The following is a 13,573-nucleotide window of genomic DNA, read 5'->3' as shown; positions in this document are numbered from 1 at the left end:
TTGCTTTGGTGAAGGGATGAATTGAAGAACACAACGTTGGCGCGTGGAAGAGAAGCGAAGAACACAACGCTGGAGCGTGGAAGAGAAGCGCCATAGCAAGCCCTCTTTTCTATCTTTCTAAGTTTTTATAGGATGTGATGGACGGCCAAGATTGATTCTCCAACGGAATAGCCACATCAGATCTTTTATATGTCTGGTTTGCCCTAACCCCATATATCTGAAAGGGAAAAAAAAAAGAGAGAAAACAGGGGAGAGCTGTACGCGACGCAATCGGGGTGTGGCGCTGCAGATCCATGGTAAGAGCATCCAATTCTGCGATCCAGAGGTCTCTGGTAGAGTAATTTGTGATCTTCTTGCCGAATGCTCCAGGAATTTGGAGGACCCCGGATTCATCCATAGCGCGCGCGCGAGAGAGAGCGAGAGAAGCGAGGGATTGATTGGCATTGCTCTAGGGATGGCTGACTTTGGGGCTAGATGGAATTACGCTACTGCTGACAGGAGGACTCCATCGCCCTCGCCAAAGAGACCCCGACGAGACTACGGTAAAATTTGTTTTGGTTCTTTCTCTTTCTTTGTTAACTTCTTCTTTCACTCAGAGAGAACTTACGATGATCGAGGTGGCTGGGGAGGCCGCGAAGGCGATCAACTCACAACATCCTCGGATCTCTTGCGCAACGGGGTAGATCTTTCACAATGTGGAGAAAACAAAACACACAGCTTTCGTGTTTTTTCGGCAGCTTTCTTTTGCGGGACTTTCCTCGGACTTGGGATTGTCTGGAGTCGGGCTCGGTGTGAGTGGTGCTGCCAGTTTGAGCGCTCTCGGGGCCGGGCTATCAGCGCTGGATGATTCGTCGCTGATCACGCAAACTTCCCAGATGATGGGATACGACGTTGCCTGCTTAACCGGAGCTCGATCCAACTTGAGCATCAACACCAGCGATGGCCTCCCTCACGACGCATCCTCCACTCTTTTCGTGGATGGATTGCCATCGGACTGTACGCGCAGAGAGGCAGCACGTATCCTTTCAGTGATCGTTTCTCGATTTCTCTCATATGGTTTTGTGGCCTTGACTGGGAGTTGTCTCAGATATCTTCCGGCCATTCATCGGTTTCAAAGAAGTCCGGCTTGTTCACAAGGACGCAAAGAGAGTAAGATCTTCCTTGTTCTCGAAAGTTTCGTCAAAGGTTTTATCGAAAGATTTTCGTCTTGTGCTGCGCAGACAACCGGGGAGAAGCTGGTCTTGTGCTTCGTGGAGTTCATGGATGCCAAGTGCGCGGCCACGGCCTTGGAAGCCTTGCAAGGTAGAGTGCTCGCGTTCTTCTTTCCTTTTACGTTTTGCTTCCTGCTTTGGGTCACCATGATCATGCTCCTCCCTGCTGGTGTTTCTTTAAGTCCCTGGGACGGGCCTGGGAGTTGTAGCCCCTGGGAAACTCACACTTTTCCAGCTTGTACTATCATTTTGCCAAGGGACTGGCTTGGCATTCTTCGAACTTTTCCTAAACGAAACGTTAAAAAAGAAGAGAAAGAGAAAAGAATGAGAATGAGTAAACAGAGGAAAGGAACGATCATGGTCTAAAGAACCAACCTTGAGAGCTTTCCCAGAACTTAAAAACCGTGCGCGGGCCTTGCAGGTTATAAGTTTGATGAGAATGATCCCGATTCGTACGTTTTGCGACTTACGTTTGCTCGATACGGCCCGAGAGGTGCTCCGCGATCTCGATCCCCGCTTAGAGTCCGAGACCGAGCACAGTTTACCAGCAACACCAACAACAATCGCAGAGATCGACGCCGTTAAAAATTCTCTCTAGAGAAGGAAAGAGATTGAGAGATTGAAGAGAGAGAGAGAGAGAGAGAGAGACGAGAACCTCCTTTGTTTTGTCACCACCACCTTGAGCTTTTTCTCGCTTTTCTCCACACCCTCTTCGAGATCTTCGTGTGGAACACGAACGAATAAAAGTAGTCAAGAGAGTGAGAGAGCTTTCCAAAACTTTCTCCTTTCTTTTCCTTCTTGCTGCTGCTAAGTTACTATGGCTGTATAGAGGACGAAGAGTTAGCTACACAGAGATCTTCACTAGAGCTTACTTGGTATGCTATGGTTGCTTCGCAGCTATGGTGCCATGCTTAACTTGGGCTACTTCGCAGCTATGGTGTCATAAACTGCCTCGCGGCAAGACTGGCTCGTGGATCGCCGTAGCTGTTTCGCAGCAGCGCGATGACTCCATTCTTTTGCTTGATCTGCGACTTGAGGCTCTCGATCTCCTTCTCGAGCTTCTCGGCTTTCCTCGCCTTCTCCTCGTCCTGATCCGCGTCGATGGCGCGAGTCAGCTCCTCCACCCGAGCTTTGAGCCCGGTGTTGTCTTCCTTCGCCCTCTTGAGCTCCTCCACGGCCTTGTTAAGCTCCTCCTGGAGCTTGCTCGCGTGTTCCTTGGACTTGTCGAGCTCCTCTCTCTGTGTCACTTCTGCCGCGTTGGCTGCTTCCAGAATTCCCACTTTCGAGTAGAGCTGGTATATTGCGAGCTTGAGCTTGAATACCTCGGTCTTCCTCATCCTGTTCTTGCTCACCAGCAGCTTGAGCCCCTCGTCGAGATCGTCCGGGACAGTGATCGGCTCCTTTGGAGGCGCTGTGAAAGTCCTTCGTTGGTTGGATGAAAATGAAGGAAACAAACCATTACCTTCGATGGTCTCCATCTCCGGAAGCCCGTCACCGTGAGAGAAGTCGGCGTCCATTTCGTAGCATACGGCCCTCGTAACCTGTGAAAAAGAAAGTGGATATAAACCACGATGGCTATGGCTTCTACACAAAAGAGAAAGAAAGAAGTAGAAGAAGAAACTGTGATAAAGGACATGGAAGAAACTCTAGCAGAACGAAGAAACACGGAATAGATCACACAAGCACAGAGGAAGGTAGAACCAGAAACAAGAGAAAGAATAGATCAAAGATCATAGCACTCAAACGAAGAAAAAACTTCTTCGCAAATGTAGCACGATCCATCAAAACGAGCAAACCAAAGATCATAGCACTCGAACCAGGAGAGTAGAAGCAAAGAAGGAGAAAAAATCCTAGCACGATCCAAGCGAATAGACCAAACAAAAGAATCGTCACGAACCTCTTTCCAGTTGTCGTCGAGGCTTTCCTCCTCTTCCTGTGGAGCGGGAGTAGGAGGAGTGATGGGCGCAGTACCGTCCTCGCTCACAGCCACAACCACATTCTCGATCTCTTCCAAGCTCACCACCATATCCTCGCGCGATCCCGGGGCTTTGGCTTCGCCATCCGACAATGTCACCTTGGCGCTGCTCGTGCACGATCGGAGATTCCTTGCCGTGGAGGGAGCCGGGCCGCGGCGCTTGCGACCCTTAGCCTGCTTCCCCCCATCGTCCTTGGCCATGCTTCTCCTCCTTTCTTTTAAACCCTTTTAGGGTTCTTGAGCTTTGCAATGGGTATAGTAGATCAATCGCGGCTTCTCCAGGAGGGGCTCCTCCAGCGGCATGTGATGGCGCTCATTGTCTCGTATCTCCGGGACAATAATCTCAACCAGGTAATCGATCCTCGTCCTTGCGAGCGCCTGGAAATTCTCCATGATTCTTCGTTCCAGGCAGCCACTGCGGTCGCAAATGCGACCATGATCCCTCTTAACATCGAGCTTCCTCCAAACAAATTGCTGGAGCTTGTCCAGAAGGTCGCCAATTCTTCTACCTTCCATTCTTTCAGACGATTCTCGCGAATTCTTCTAACGTTTTTTACTCTGTAAGCAGGGACTTGCCGTCGAGAGTAGCGCTCCAGCGAGGGGGTCAGCTTCCATCGACGCTGGGACGAGTTCTATCGGATATGGCCCTCTTCCAGTCCTACCATCGAGACTCACCGATTTCAAGTACTTTCTCTCTTTTTCGATCTAGCATTGTGCTACTCTTTGGCAGCTCGTTACAAACAGGCAAACGCGCGTCCAAGTTCTTCCCAAAGCTTGTCTCCCAGCAAATATCGGAGCATAAGGTAGCGCACTACTTTGTTCACGTGAAAGTAAGTTTTCACGCTAACGTTTTCTCTTTTCTTTGTTTCAGAATGCCGCACGGTGTGCTCGATTCAGCCCGGATGGCCGGCTCGTCGCAACAGGAGGAGCCGACGCATCAATCAAGCTGTTTGAAGTATGTTTAGTCTTTCTAGTGTTCACCTTTCTTCTTCTTTCGGCCGATATCTTCCTTTGTTTTTCTTGTTTTGGAAGGTTGAAAAGATACAGCAAATGATGCTCCCAGATGTAGGATCGATCAGACCGGCCATCAGGACGTTTTTCGATCATATACATGCAAGTCTTCTTTCGATTTTGTTCTTGCTTACTTGAGGCTTTCGACGCAGCCTATTAACGATCTAGACTTCCATCCTCAAGCTCATATTCTTGTTTCTGGTGCTAAGGACCGCACTATCAAGTAAAGCGAATTAGCCTTTTGAAACTTCTCTGATGTAAGATGACTACAGGTTTTTTGATTTCGCAAAAACTTCTGCTCGCCGAGCCGTCAAAGCGATTCAAGTATGCTGGTTTTTGTGAAACTTTGAAATGATCGAGGTCTAACGCTTTGGCTTTGCTTTTCAGGACACACACAACGTGCGGTCAGTTTGCTTTCATCCATGCGGGGATTTTTTGCTTGCTGGTAAGCATTCGATGGGAAGTTATAAATTCACGCTAATGTTTTTGCCAGGAACGGACCATCCAATACCTCATCTCTATGACTCAAACACGCTTCAGTGCTATGTATCAGCCTCCCTTCAAGAGAAGCATGTTGGTAGTGCTATAAACCAGGTGCGAATTATGCTTAATATTTTGTGAGATTGATGGACTAGTTCAACCGCAGGTAAGATTCTCGGAGAGCGGAGGCCTTTATGTTACAGCAAGCAAAGATGGCGGTGTTCGCTTCTGGGATGGAAAAACTGCTCGGTGTGTCAGGGCGATTCAAGGTGCTCATGTTTCAGCTGAAGCCACAAGCGCCGTTTTTACAAGAGATCAAAGGTCGTGATAGACTACTGCTGCTGGTCCCTAAGCTTTTCGATGGTTTGTGTTGCAGATACGTGCTTTCGTGCGGCAAAGACCTTGCAGTAGTACTGTGGGATGTAGGCAGCGGTAGGCAAGTCAAGCGTTACATTGGCAGCCAACACTCTCAGACGAGATGCCAGGTTTTTCGAAGTGGTCCCTCTGGACTTTCATGATCATTGTGCTGCTTTCAGGCGGTCTTCACTCACAACGAAGAATTCGTTTTGTCCAGCGACGAACCGAAAGGCGAGGTATTCTAGATGAGCTCCATAAACATTCATGCTCACCACGTTTATCTTTTCAGGTTGTCGTGTGGGATGCTCTTACTGGTGACCTCATGAGTCGGCTCAATTCGAATCACGCCGGTGCCCTTCGCTGTATCGAGCATTCTCCAAGTGAAGCTTGCTTTGTAACATGTGGAAGTGATCGTACCGTGAGATTCTGGCAAACAGCGAGGTAAGCTTGCTACTGCACTGATGTTAGACACTTCACTCACAAAATGCTTTCCCCGACAACTCCATTACAGGTGAAGATCTTCTCGTGCAAAATCTCTCGACAACACCGACAAACAATCTCCTACTTCAGCTTTTTCCTGCATGGAGTTTGCGACATTCCGGATCATCTCCGAGAAGCATTCGATTTCCACCGCAAGTAGATCTTGCTATCAACCAGGTGCGAAGCTTGATACTCCGACAATCTAACTCAAGCGCAGTGGAAACTGGAATGCTTCTTGCCACAGTCCTTTTCCCTTTCGGTGCTTCTCAGCGTTGTGACGAACACTCGGCTCCAGTGCTTCCAAGTTAGTAACGTTTTGAGAAGGAAGACAAATACGAAAGAATCTCCTATAAATTCTCGTTAAGGCAACGATTTAAATACTCCACGAGTTTTCTTTATCCTCTCAGTGGCGTTTGTATAAAACCCTATTTATCGCGAGCGGCATGGAGCGGGAGAGTGTGGAGCCGGACAAGATCGACGGGGCGTTGGAGATGAAGGCGCTCCGGAGAGTCATTGCCACCTATCTCAAGTGAGTCGAGGATCTCTTCCTCCCAAAACCGGCATTGATTCTTCCTTCTCCGATTTTTGGCTTTGGATGATTCCAGCTATGCGAGCTCCGCAGAGGATGATGTGAGACGATGGGAGCGATCGTACTCGCGATTACCGTCAAGGCAAAAGGTTTGGGAATTTGGAGAGAGCCATTGAGTTTCTTCTTCTTCGCTTTTCCTTTTGTAGGAGCTTCTAAGTCATCTGCCAAAGAAATATGCCGAAGTGAGGAGGTACTCTTCTTGTTGAGAAAAAAACGATTTGTGTTCCATCTTTCTATCTATCAGGTGTATTTCAAGGAATTTCCATCTCATATCCACAATGCTTCGGGTACTCGTTTTATTTCTTCTCTTATTGTGATGAAAGAAGCTTTTTCCTCTCGCAGTACTTTGAGCCTCCTTTCGAAATGAGCGACGACGAACAACAGTTTGAGCATGTTTCCGATGCTGGGAATGAGGACGTTACGACTGCTGGTTGCAAAAATCACAAGAAAGACCACGAGAATGCAAACGGTTGGAAAGATTGTCGTAGCGAAACGAGCGTTAGTAACAAGAGACTAGCAGTTGAAAACGAGGGAACAAAGTCTGCAGTCGAGGTGCAAGGCTCGTACGAGGTATGCTTTTTTTTTTCTTCTTTTGTTCAAGTTCTGGAGAGTTTGCTTTTATGTTCTTAAGATGGATGACTTCCATTTCGGATCTCGAGAAATGCCAAATTCAACCGGTGGTTTTCATTTTGAGGACAATACCGACCAACACTTGCACGTCAGACCGTCAGATGTTGATAAGGTTCGTGGGCCTTTGGAGTTTCTCATTCTTGCAACTATCCTCTGTACTTGTGTAGGTCCGTTGCGTTCTTCGAAACATTGTAAGAGACTGGACAAAAGAGGTAGAGGTTTTCGAGTTTATCTAGTGTTCTTCTTTTCCTGATTAGTTTTCTTCACAGGGAGCTGGTGAGCGTGACAAGTGCTATTCGCCGCTGCTACAAGAGCTTCAGTCATGGTTTCCAAATATTGATCCCGAGGCGTACGTTTGTTTACTCACAAAATCTCTTGATTCACTCTTGAAAATCTCGCAGGAGACCAAGCTGCTTAGTTCCTGGAGCGGGACTGGGACGACTAGCCTTGGAGATATCACGACTAGGTAATCTAATCTATACTATCAAGGTTTGATGGTTTCTACAAGGTGTTTTTCAGGGTTCATGTGCCAAGGGAATGAGTTTTCATATTACGTGCTCATTTGCTCGAGTTTTATCCTTAACCAGTAAGCGATTTCATTTTCTGTAGAGCGAAGATTAAAAGTGTGCAATGCAGGACTGTCGAGCCGGACGAATTTGAGATGCACCCGTGGATACACAGCAACTGCAACAAAATTTCGGACAAGGATCAGCTCCAATCTGTACGCTTTCCTGATGTTCACCCTGGAAGGTTTTCTAGTTCCAGCAGCGATCTTACAGTTCAGCTCATGGATATCCAGATAACAGTGCAGGAATTACTGAAGGCTTTTCGATGTGTGCCGGTGATTTTCTGGAGGTTTATGGCCACGAGAGCCAAACAGGTTAGCCTTGCTTTCAAGGAAAAAACCAAAAACAATCGTTTCTTTCTCAAAGTTTTTCGTTTTTTGTGTTTTACAGGTGCCTGGGATGCTGTCGTGACTTGCTTCTTCATCGACACGGCGCACAACGTCGTGGACTACATAGAAGTGATTCACAAAGTTCTCAAGCCCGGTGGTGTAAGCATCGATGTTTATGTTTTTCTTCTTGATATCTAAGAAGTTAGTGGAGTTTTTTTCGTGCCAGGTGTGGATCAATCTGGGGCCCCTTCTCTACCACTTCGCTGATGCTCACGAATTCTCCTCCCACGACGTAAGCCCTCTATAATTTTTTCGTTTCTTCTATCAGCAATCTTCCTCGTTTTCTAGGAAATCTCCATAGAGCTGAGCTTGGAGGACGTGAAAAAAGTAGCTTTTAGCTATGGATTCGAGCTCAAGGTAAAAGTCTCCAGTGCTTTCTCATCGATTTGATCCATGTCCTCTTTTTTTCTCGAGCAGAAGGAATCCACAGTGCAAAATACATACACTTCGTGCCCAACTTCGATGAGTCAGGTGGGTTTCATTCAATTCCTCAATCAAAAGAGTGATTTTGGTTATCGCTTGAGGTTTTTTTCTTACTTGGTTTTTTTTCTCCAGCATTTGTACTACTCGTCGTTCTGGACGATGATCAAACGCTGACATCCATTTTTCTATCTTGTCAGCATAAGTATCGCGTTTTTTAGAATATTTACTTGAAGCACGGCGTTTGACTAGGGTTTATAGAAGCTGGGGTTTTCTTCCGGGATCAGGGTATCTCGATCGCGCAACTATGAGCCAGGGAGAGAAATCAGAGGCGCCGCTTAGGTCTTCTAAGGTAATCCTCCTCTCGCGTCTCTCTCTCTCTTTCGCGCCGATTGATCCGCCTCCTTTTGTCAGCCAAATCCGTTTGGAGCCGCGCGGCCGCGAGAGCAAGTGATTGCCGAGCGCCTGGGGAAGAAAGAGACCGAGATCTTGAAGGAGCAGGCACAGCGCGACTGGAAGCCCAATGTATGTTAAAAAGTTTTCGGCTTGAAGATCGCCTTTCCTTTTGTGTTTATTCTTCCAGGCTAAACTCACGGAGGCGCAGTATGAAGAGAAGAAGGCCGCCGAGGCGGAGCTCGCCTATGCTCGAGGCGATCTGGAGAAGGCTGTGGATCCTTTGAAGGTGAAAGAGATCCAAGAGGACATCGCTCTTAAAGAGAAGAAGCTCGACGAGCTGCTAGCGAGTTTTGAGGTGACGTTTTTGAGTTTTGATTTTTTCTTCTCTCTTTCGGTTCTCATTCTTTGATGCAGCAAAACGTGAATGTGAGGTCTTCTGCCCCGAGAAGGAGAGAAGAACCTCTCGAGAACCCGGAGTATGGGAACTTCAGCAGGGGTGGTCGTGGCCGCGAGCAGCAGCCTTACGCGGAGACTCAAGAGTATGGAAGCTTCAGTAGAGGACGACCGCGTGAAAGTGATCGAGGAGGAGCCAGCGCGTATGGTGATGCATGGGGCGGCTCGAAAGGGAGGAGCAGCCAATCTCAATGCTACTCGTGTGGAGAGGTAAGTTCTCGTCTTTCTGGCCTTGTTTGTTTTCATTGACTTTTCCAAGCCTGGATTGTTTATTCAGTCTTTTGTTTGGTTTCTGCTGTGCTTGTGCTTTGTTTTCCAGAAAAGAAAAATGTTTGGTTTCTTTCTTTGACATGTTTTGATGGTTTTGTTACTCTCCAGGTTGGTCATTTCTCTCGCGAGTGTCCCAACAATGTCCGTGGTGGTTCTGGTGCTGGTGGTGGCGGCGGCTCGAGCTATGGCGGAGGTTTTGGTGGTCGCAGCGGCGGCGGAGGGGGCGCCAAATGCTACAACTGCAACGAGGAGGGGCACATTGCTCGTCAATGTCCGCAGGCCAGCGGAGGCTATGGTGGTCGAAGCTACGGAAGTGGTGGCTATGGAGGAGGAGGAGGCGGTGGTGGCGGTGGTGGCTACAGCGACTACAGGAATCAAGGATATGACAACTTTGGCGGAGGGCGGTGAAAGCTTGGGAGAGTCTCGACCACCGTGTACATTACAATTGTGCTGCTACTTGGTCAGTTTTGGGTCTGCGATTGGCAGATAGTTTTCCTGCTGTTCTTCTTTGGTTTTCCATGCTTCTGTATCTTTCGTTTGTGCTTTGCAAGCTAACTCTCTTATTGAGCGCTTTCCTTGTTCTTAAGCTTTGCAGTTCTTCCTGTGGCAATTTTTATTTTTATTTTTTTTTTGTGCTGTTTATTAGCTGTGTAGCACTGGCTAACCATGTGAAAGTCTGGCTTATTTTAATTCGTTTTGATCGCAGCTGCTGACAATCCGATGAAAAGGTAAAGTTTCTTCTCTCTTTTCTCTCGTAAAGCTAATCCTTTGCCTTGTGCAGCTGCTGCTATGATCATCACTCGCAAAAGGCCACTCTCATTCAGGTTCGCCAGTCTGTGCTCGTAAAGCTTTTCAGATCATCCAGAGGCTTCGTTAAATGCTGAAGCGGAAACCAGAGAAATCTCGATCAGTGTCATGTTTGATCACACAGTTCCAGCAAAGATCTTTGGGGTTTTTTCGTTGGCGCTCGATCAGTGTCATGTTTGATCACACAGTTCCAGCAAAGATCTTTGGGGTTCGTTGCGAAAAATCGCAAAGATTTTTCGTTGGAGAAGTTCGCTGCTAGCTCCAAGCTTGTTTTAAATGATCTCGCCACTGCTAAAGTCTGAAACTACAACGAGGAAGTTCTTCAAGAGTTCTGTTTGATCGTTCTCTTGTCTTCATAACGCAGCAAAGGATAAAAACTAACTGGATATAATTCTTTCCACCGCGGTGAAATCTTATTTTATATTTTTAACCCAAGCACCAATTTAATTGGTCGAGAGAGGAGACGAGAGAGCGAGCGAGTAGGGTTTTTGGAAGCGCTCTCCTCGCGGACGCGATGTGGATCTTCTCCAGGTGAACGCGCGCGCCGCTCTCCCTCCCCCCTCGCATCCGCCTTGGATCTCCGGCGGCGGCGGCGATGGAGGAGTAGAATCCGAAGATCAGGGGCCGGATCGCGGCTGTGATGCATGGCTTTTCGCCAAGGCAGCGGCGCCCCGATGGTGAACGGGGATCACAAGTCCAATGCGCCTGCCAGATCGTCGGCCCGGGGCCACGACAGTGATGTGGAAAGCAATGGTAGCAGGGGCCGGGTAAAGAAGGCGCCACGCAAGGGCAGGCAGTGCTCCGCGGGTCTCTACTTGGCGATTTTGCTGGGAGTGGTGGGATTCACGCTGCTGGGGAGTGATTTCATCGGGCGGGCTTTGGTCGTTGTTCCTGGTAAGTGGAGTTCTAGTCTTTGTGTGGCGACATTTAGCGATTTCTTTGTAGGGGACTTGGGGACTAAGGACGATTTTTTCAATCACCCGGTATGCTTCCTGTCTGTTGTTTTCTAGTTTCTTATTTGCTCCCTTGTGGCTTTTAGGATACCTTTGAAGAGATCCGGAAGCACGGTCTCAAGCACCATCGAGGTAAGCATTCTTGAGCCTCCGGTTTGATTTAGGAATGAAAGGTCTTAAGAGTCTTTCGTGTTTGGTGTCTTGGTTGATCAGTAACTAGAGGACAAACACGGAAAGTCGAGCCCGGGTTACACTTTGGTCAGGCTATTCGTGGTCGAGAAGGCGACAGGGACTCCAGGGACTGGGATACCGATGACAGGAACAGGGATATAGAAGGGAGCTTTGAGGAAGAGTATGCGAGGCTTCAAAAGGAGCTGCAGCGGAACCAAGTGCAGGAAAATCAGGCCGAGCTTAATGACAAGATTCTTTCAAGTAACAGTTCCGGGTCGGCTGCGGAGGACAGCTTTTCGAAAGTTCCGGGTTTATCGTATGAAAGAGGGCGGAAAGAGCTTAGGAAATACGAGAAGCAGTACGAGGACGATCTCCTTCGAGAATCGAATGCAACAGAGGCTGATAGGGATTTTGACGACATGGAAGATGAATACGAAGAAAGTGAGGCAATGGTCGTAAGGAGGGCAGGGAAAAGTATGCCAGCAGTTCAAGAAACCGTAACATCAGAACAGAAGCATTTAAGGCCACCCCGAAAGCACCGAGGAGGTACGTTTCTAATTCCTTAGAAGAGCGGAGGAACTGGGTTGGGTTTACGTTGCTTAGTGATGAGGTACATGAGCGTTTGTAAAGTCAAGGGAGAAGGTGACTGCTGCAGGACTTAGCTAGACTTTGCGTGCGTTTCCGAGATTTATGATTCTCACCTGCTTCGTTTGGGTGTATTCCAGCATGCGAGATAAACTTTGCAAACTTGAGCAACGTCCATGAACCAGACAACAGCTCAAAATTCGCTCGCTTCGATCTGAAGTATGTTTCGAAGGAAGAAATGCCGCTTAACGAGAGCTCTTGGACACCAAGATTTGCCGGTCATCAAACCTTAGAAGAAAGGGAGGACTCGTTCCGTGTGGCGAACAAGACTATACACTGTGGTTTCGTCCGAGGGCCCGATCCATCCGAGAGCGCTGGTTTTGACCTCAGTGATAAGGATACAGAGTACTTGGCGGGTTGTCGGGTTGCCGTATCATCCTGCATCTTTGGCAAATCTGATAAGCTCCATTCGCCTAGAAAACGAAAGGTATGTAAGTTTGTTTCCTAAACCTCTCGCTCCATGAACTGAGTTTTCTTTCTGTTTCCAGGTCTCTAGCCCGTTGAAGAAAGAAGTATGTTTTGTTTTGTTCGTGGATCAATTAAGCCTGGATGTGATGCTTGAAGAAGGTCAAGTTCCTGATGAGAACGGATTCGTTGGCATCTGGCGGGTAGTACTAGTTTCAAATCTGCCGTATGCAGATTTTCGTCGGGTTGGAAAAATTCCCAAGCTTCTTTCGCATCGCCTATTTCCATTCGCGAGGTATGAAACACTTCTTTTTCCTGCGGTGATGCAGCTTCCTTTTGTTTCAGATATTCCATTTGGCTGGACAGCAAGCTGAGGCTACAGGTCAATCCGTTGTCTATTCTGGAATACTTTCTCTGGCGTGGAAATCACGAGTATACAATCTCAAACCACTATGATCGTCACTGTGTCTGGGACGAAGTACAGCAGAACAAGAGGCTCAACAAGTTCAATCACTCCTTCATCGACGAGCAGTTTCTATTCTATCAACAGGACGGCCTCACGAGATTCAATGCTTCAGATCCCAAGCGCCTCCTACCAAGCAGTAAGACATATACTGATCAGCTACAACCAGCGTACTCATTGACTTTTTTCTTCTCTCCAGACGTTCCAGAGGGCTCGATAATCGTTCGTTCACACACGCCAATGTCCAACCTTTTTTCCTGCCTGTGGTTCAACGAGGTAGACCGTTTCACCCCGAGAGATCAGCTAAGCTTCGCGTATACTTACATGAAGTTGGTTCGCACAAACATTGGCACTCGCTTCCGATTTGCGATGTTCAAGGTACGTAACTTCACTCATCGGATCCTTGTTTTCTAAACTTTTTCTTTATTGTTTGCTTCCCTCATCCACAGGACTGCGAACGAAAGACGATAGCGAAGCTATATCGTCATAGACAAGACGACAGAGCCAGTGTACAGTAGATAAAAGGAGAGACAGATTTTTAAAGTCCCCAACATTAATAGGCTGGACTGTGCCAAATGCAATGCGCTGAGCTGCGATGATCGACCACCTCTTTCCAATGCGGCATTGAAAAAACTGGCCAAGTAAGTGCCCTTTAATCTTATTTTTTCTAGCTTGTCAATGCTCTCCATGAATGGAAGTCTTGACGATCTCGTTTTTTCCAGGAGTTCTTCGTTGGGACATACATCACTACAGTGTAGCGTTTGATAAAAGAGATGGAGAGAAATTTTTTTTCCCAGTAATAAAAACGGGAGTAAACGTGTACGTATCGTGTGCGTCGGCTGCTCAACGGCCCAGATCGGCTAGGGAGGTAATAAGGAAGTAACTGACAGTCATAACCTACA

At 47.7% G+C, this 13,573-nt stretch overlaps 6 protein-coding genes across 9 annotated transcripts; 5 read left to right on the top strand and 1 right to left on the bottom strand.

Annotated features, from left to right (window-relative positions):
- The first annotated feature begins 93 nt into the window (after nucleotides 1–93).
- LOC9643457 (nuclear speckle RNA-binding protein A) lies at nucleotides 94–2,014 on the top strand. 3 transcript variants are annotated; one of them, XM_002963602.2, is made up of 7 exons: nucleotides 94–296; nucleotides 370–542; nucleotides 597–679; nucleotides 738–1,017; nucleotides 1,088–1,149; nucleotides 1,221–1,302; nucleotides 1,633–2,014. In XM_002963602.2, exons 2-7 carry the CDS (start codon nucleotides 455–457, stop codon nucleotides 1,794–1,796), a joined length of 759 nt encoding a protein of 252 aa, XP_002963648.2. In that variant the 5' UTR covers nucleotides 94–296; nucleotides 370–454; the 3' UTR covers nucleotides 1,797–2,014. The 3 variants fall into 3 exon arrangements, with proteins under 3 accessions (XP_002963648.2, XP_024524332.1, XP_024524331.1); XM_024668564.1 differs by having other exon boundaries at nucleotides 1,199–1,302; nucleotides 1,633–1,750; XM_024668563.1 differs by lacking the exon at nucleotides 1,633–2,014 and having other exon boundaries at nucleotides 138–296; nucleotides 1,221–1,579.
- Nucleotides 1,858–3,402, bottom strand: LOC9655177. Of its 2 annotated transcripts, XR_002991627.1 has the most exons (4): nucleotides 3,109–3,402; nucleotides 2,674–2,752; nucleotides 2,084–2,622; nucleotides 1,858–2,032 (listed from the first exon to the last, which is right to left on the bottom strand). XR_002991627.1 is itself a non-coding variant. In XM_002963200.2 (3 exons), the coding sequence occupies exons 1-3, from the start codon at nucleotides 3,385–3,387 to the stop codon at nucleotides 2,144–2,146; spliced, it is 837 nt and encodes a 278-aa protein (XP_002963246.2). In that variant the 5' UTR covers nucleotides 3,388–3,402; the 3' UTR covers nucleotides 1,858–2,143. The 2 variants fall into 2 exon arrangements, 1 of the variants encoding a protein (XP_002963246.2); XM_002963200.2 differs by having other exon boundaries at nucleotides 1,858–2,622.
- Nucleotides 3,403–3,418: 16 nt separating this feature from the next.
- LOC9655176 (cleavage stimulation factor subunit 50) lies at nucleotides 3,419–5,912 on the top strand. Its single transcript, XM_002963601.2, has 15 exons — nucleotides 3,419–3,537; nucleotides 3,595–3,678; nucleotides 3,755–3,870; nucleotides 3,917–3,989; nucleotides 4,058–4,141; nucleotides 4,219–4,299; nucleotides 4,350–4,420; nucleotides 4,470–4,521; nucleotides 4,585–4,642; nucleotides 4,691–4,791; nucleotides 4,844–4,998; nucleotides 5,054–5,162; nucleotides 5,214–5,270; nucleotides 5,324–5,475; nucleotides 5,546–5,912. The coding sequence occupies exons 1-15, from the start codon at nucleotides 3,436–3,438 to the stop codon at nucleotides 5,547–5,549; spliced, it is 1,299 nt and encodes a 432-aa protein (XP_002963647.1). The 5' UTR covers nucleotides 3,419–3,435; the 3' UTR covers nucleotides 5,550–5,912.
- A 9-nt stretch (nucleotides 5,913–5,921) lies between these two features.
- LOC9655175 (carnosine N-methyltransferase) lies at nucleotides 5,922–8,343 on the top strand. Its single transcript, XM_024668561.1, has 17 exons — nucleotides 5,922–6,043; nucleotides 6,120–6,192; nucleotides 6,250–6,293; nucleotides 6,348–6,390; nucleotides 6,446–6,673; nucleotides 6,735–6,845; nucleotides 6,901–6,945; nucleotides 7,003–7,082; nucleotides 7,135–7,199; nucleotides 7,253–7,319; nucleotides 7,370–7,483; nucleotides 7,540–7,613; nucleotides 7,690–7,787; nucleotides 7,855–7,920; nucleotides 7,977–8,045; nucleotides 8,106–8,159; nucleotides 8,244–8,343. Exons 1-17 carry the CDS (start codon nucleotides 5,958–5,960, stop codon nucleotides 8,283–8,285), a joined length of 1,359 nt encoding a protein of 452 aa, XP_024524329.1. The 5' UTR covers nucleotides 5,922–5,957; the 3' UTR covers nucleotides 8,286–8,343.
- LOC112344221 (keratin, type I cytoskeletal 9-like) lies at nucleotides 8,311–10,193 on the top strand. Its single transcript, XM_024668562.1, has 6 exons — nucleotides 8,311–8,460; nucleotides 8,523–8,633; nucleotides 8,692–8,859; nucleotides 8,919–9,167; nucleotides 9,336–9,955; nucleotides 10,009–10,193. Exons 1-5 carry the CDS (start codon nucleotides 8,416–8,418, stop codon nucleotides 9,633–9,635), a joined length of 873 nt encoding a protein of 290 aa, XP_024524330.1. The 5' UTR covers nucleotides 8,311–8,415; the 3' UTR covers nucleotides 9,636–9,955; nucleotides 10,009–10,193.
- A 282-nt stretch (nucleotides 10,194–10,475) lies between these two features.
- LOC9655174 lies at nucleotides 10,476–13,497 on the top strand. Its single transcript, XM_002963599.2, has 10 exons — nucleotides 10,476–10,928; nucleotides 10,980–11,017; nucleotides 11,074–11,119; nucleotides 11,201–11,704; nucleotides 11,884–12,230; nucleotides 12,292–12,503; nucleotides 12,554–12,810; nucleotides 12,871–13,049; nucleotides 13,121–13,312; nucleotides 13,394–13,497. The coding sequence occupies exons 1-9, from the start codon at nucleotides 10,679–10,681 to the stop codon at nucleotides 13,187–13,189; spliced, it is 1,902 nt and encodes a 633-aa protein (XP_002963645.2). The 5' UTR covers nucleotides 10,476–10,678; the 3' UTR covers nucleotides 13,190–13,312; nucleotides 13,394–13,497.
- Nucleotides 13,498–13,573: the final 76 nt, after the last annotated feature.

Source organism: Selaginella moellendorffii, unplaced genomic scaffold, assembly GCF_000143415.4.
Source record: "Selaginella moellendorffii unplaced genomic scaffold, v1.0 SELMOscaffold_3, whole genome shotgun sequence".
Lineage (NCBI taxonomy): Eukaryota > Viridiplantae > Streptophyta > Lycopodiopsida > Selaginellales > Selaginellaceae > Selaginella > Selaginella moellendorffii.
The sequence above is the reverse complement of the archived record's forward strand: the minus strand, read 5'-3'. Positions and strand labels throughout refer to the sequence as shown.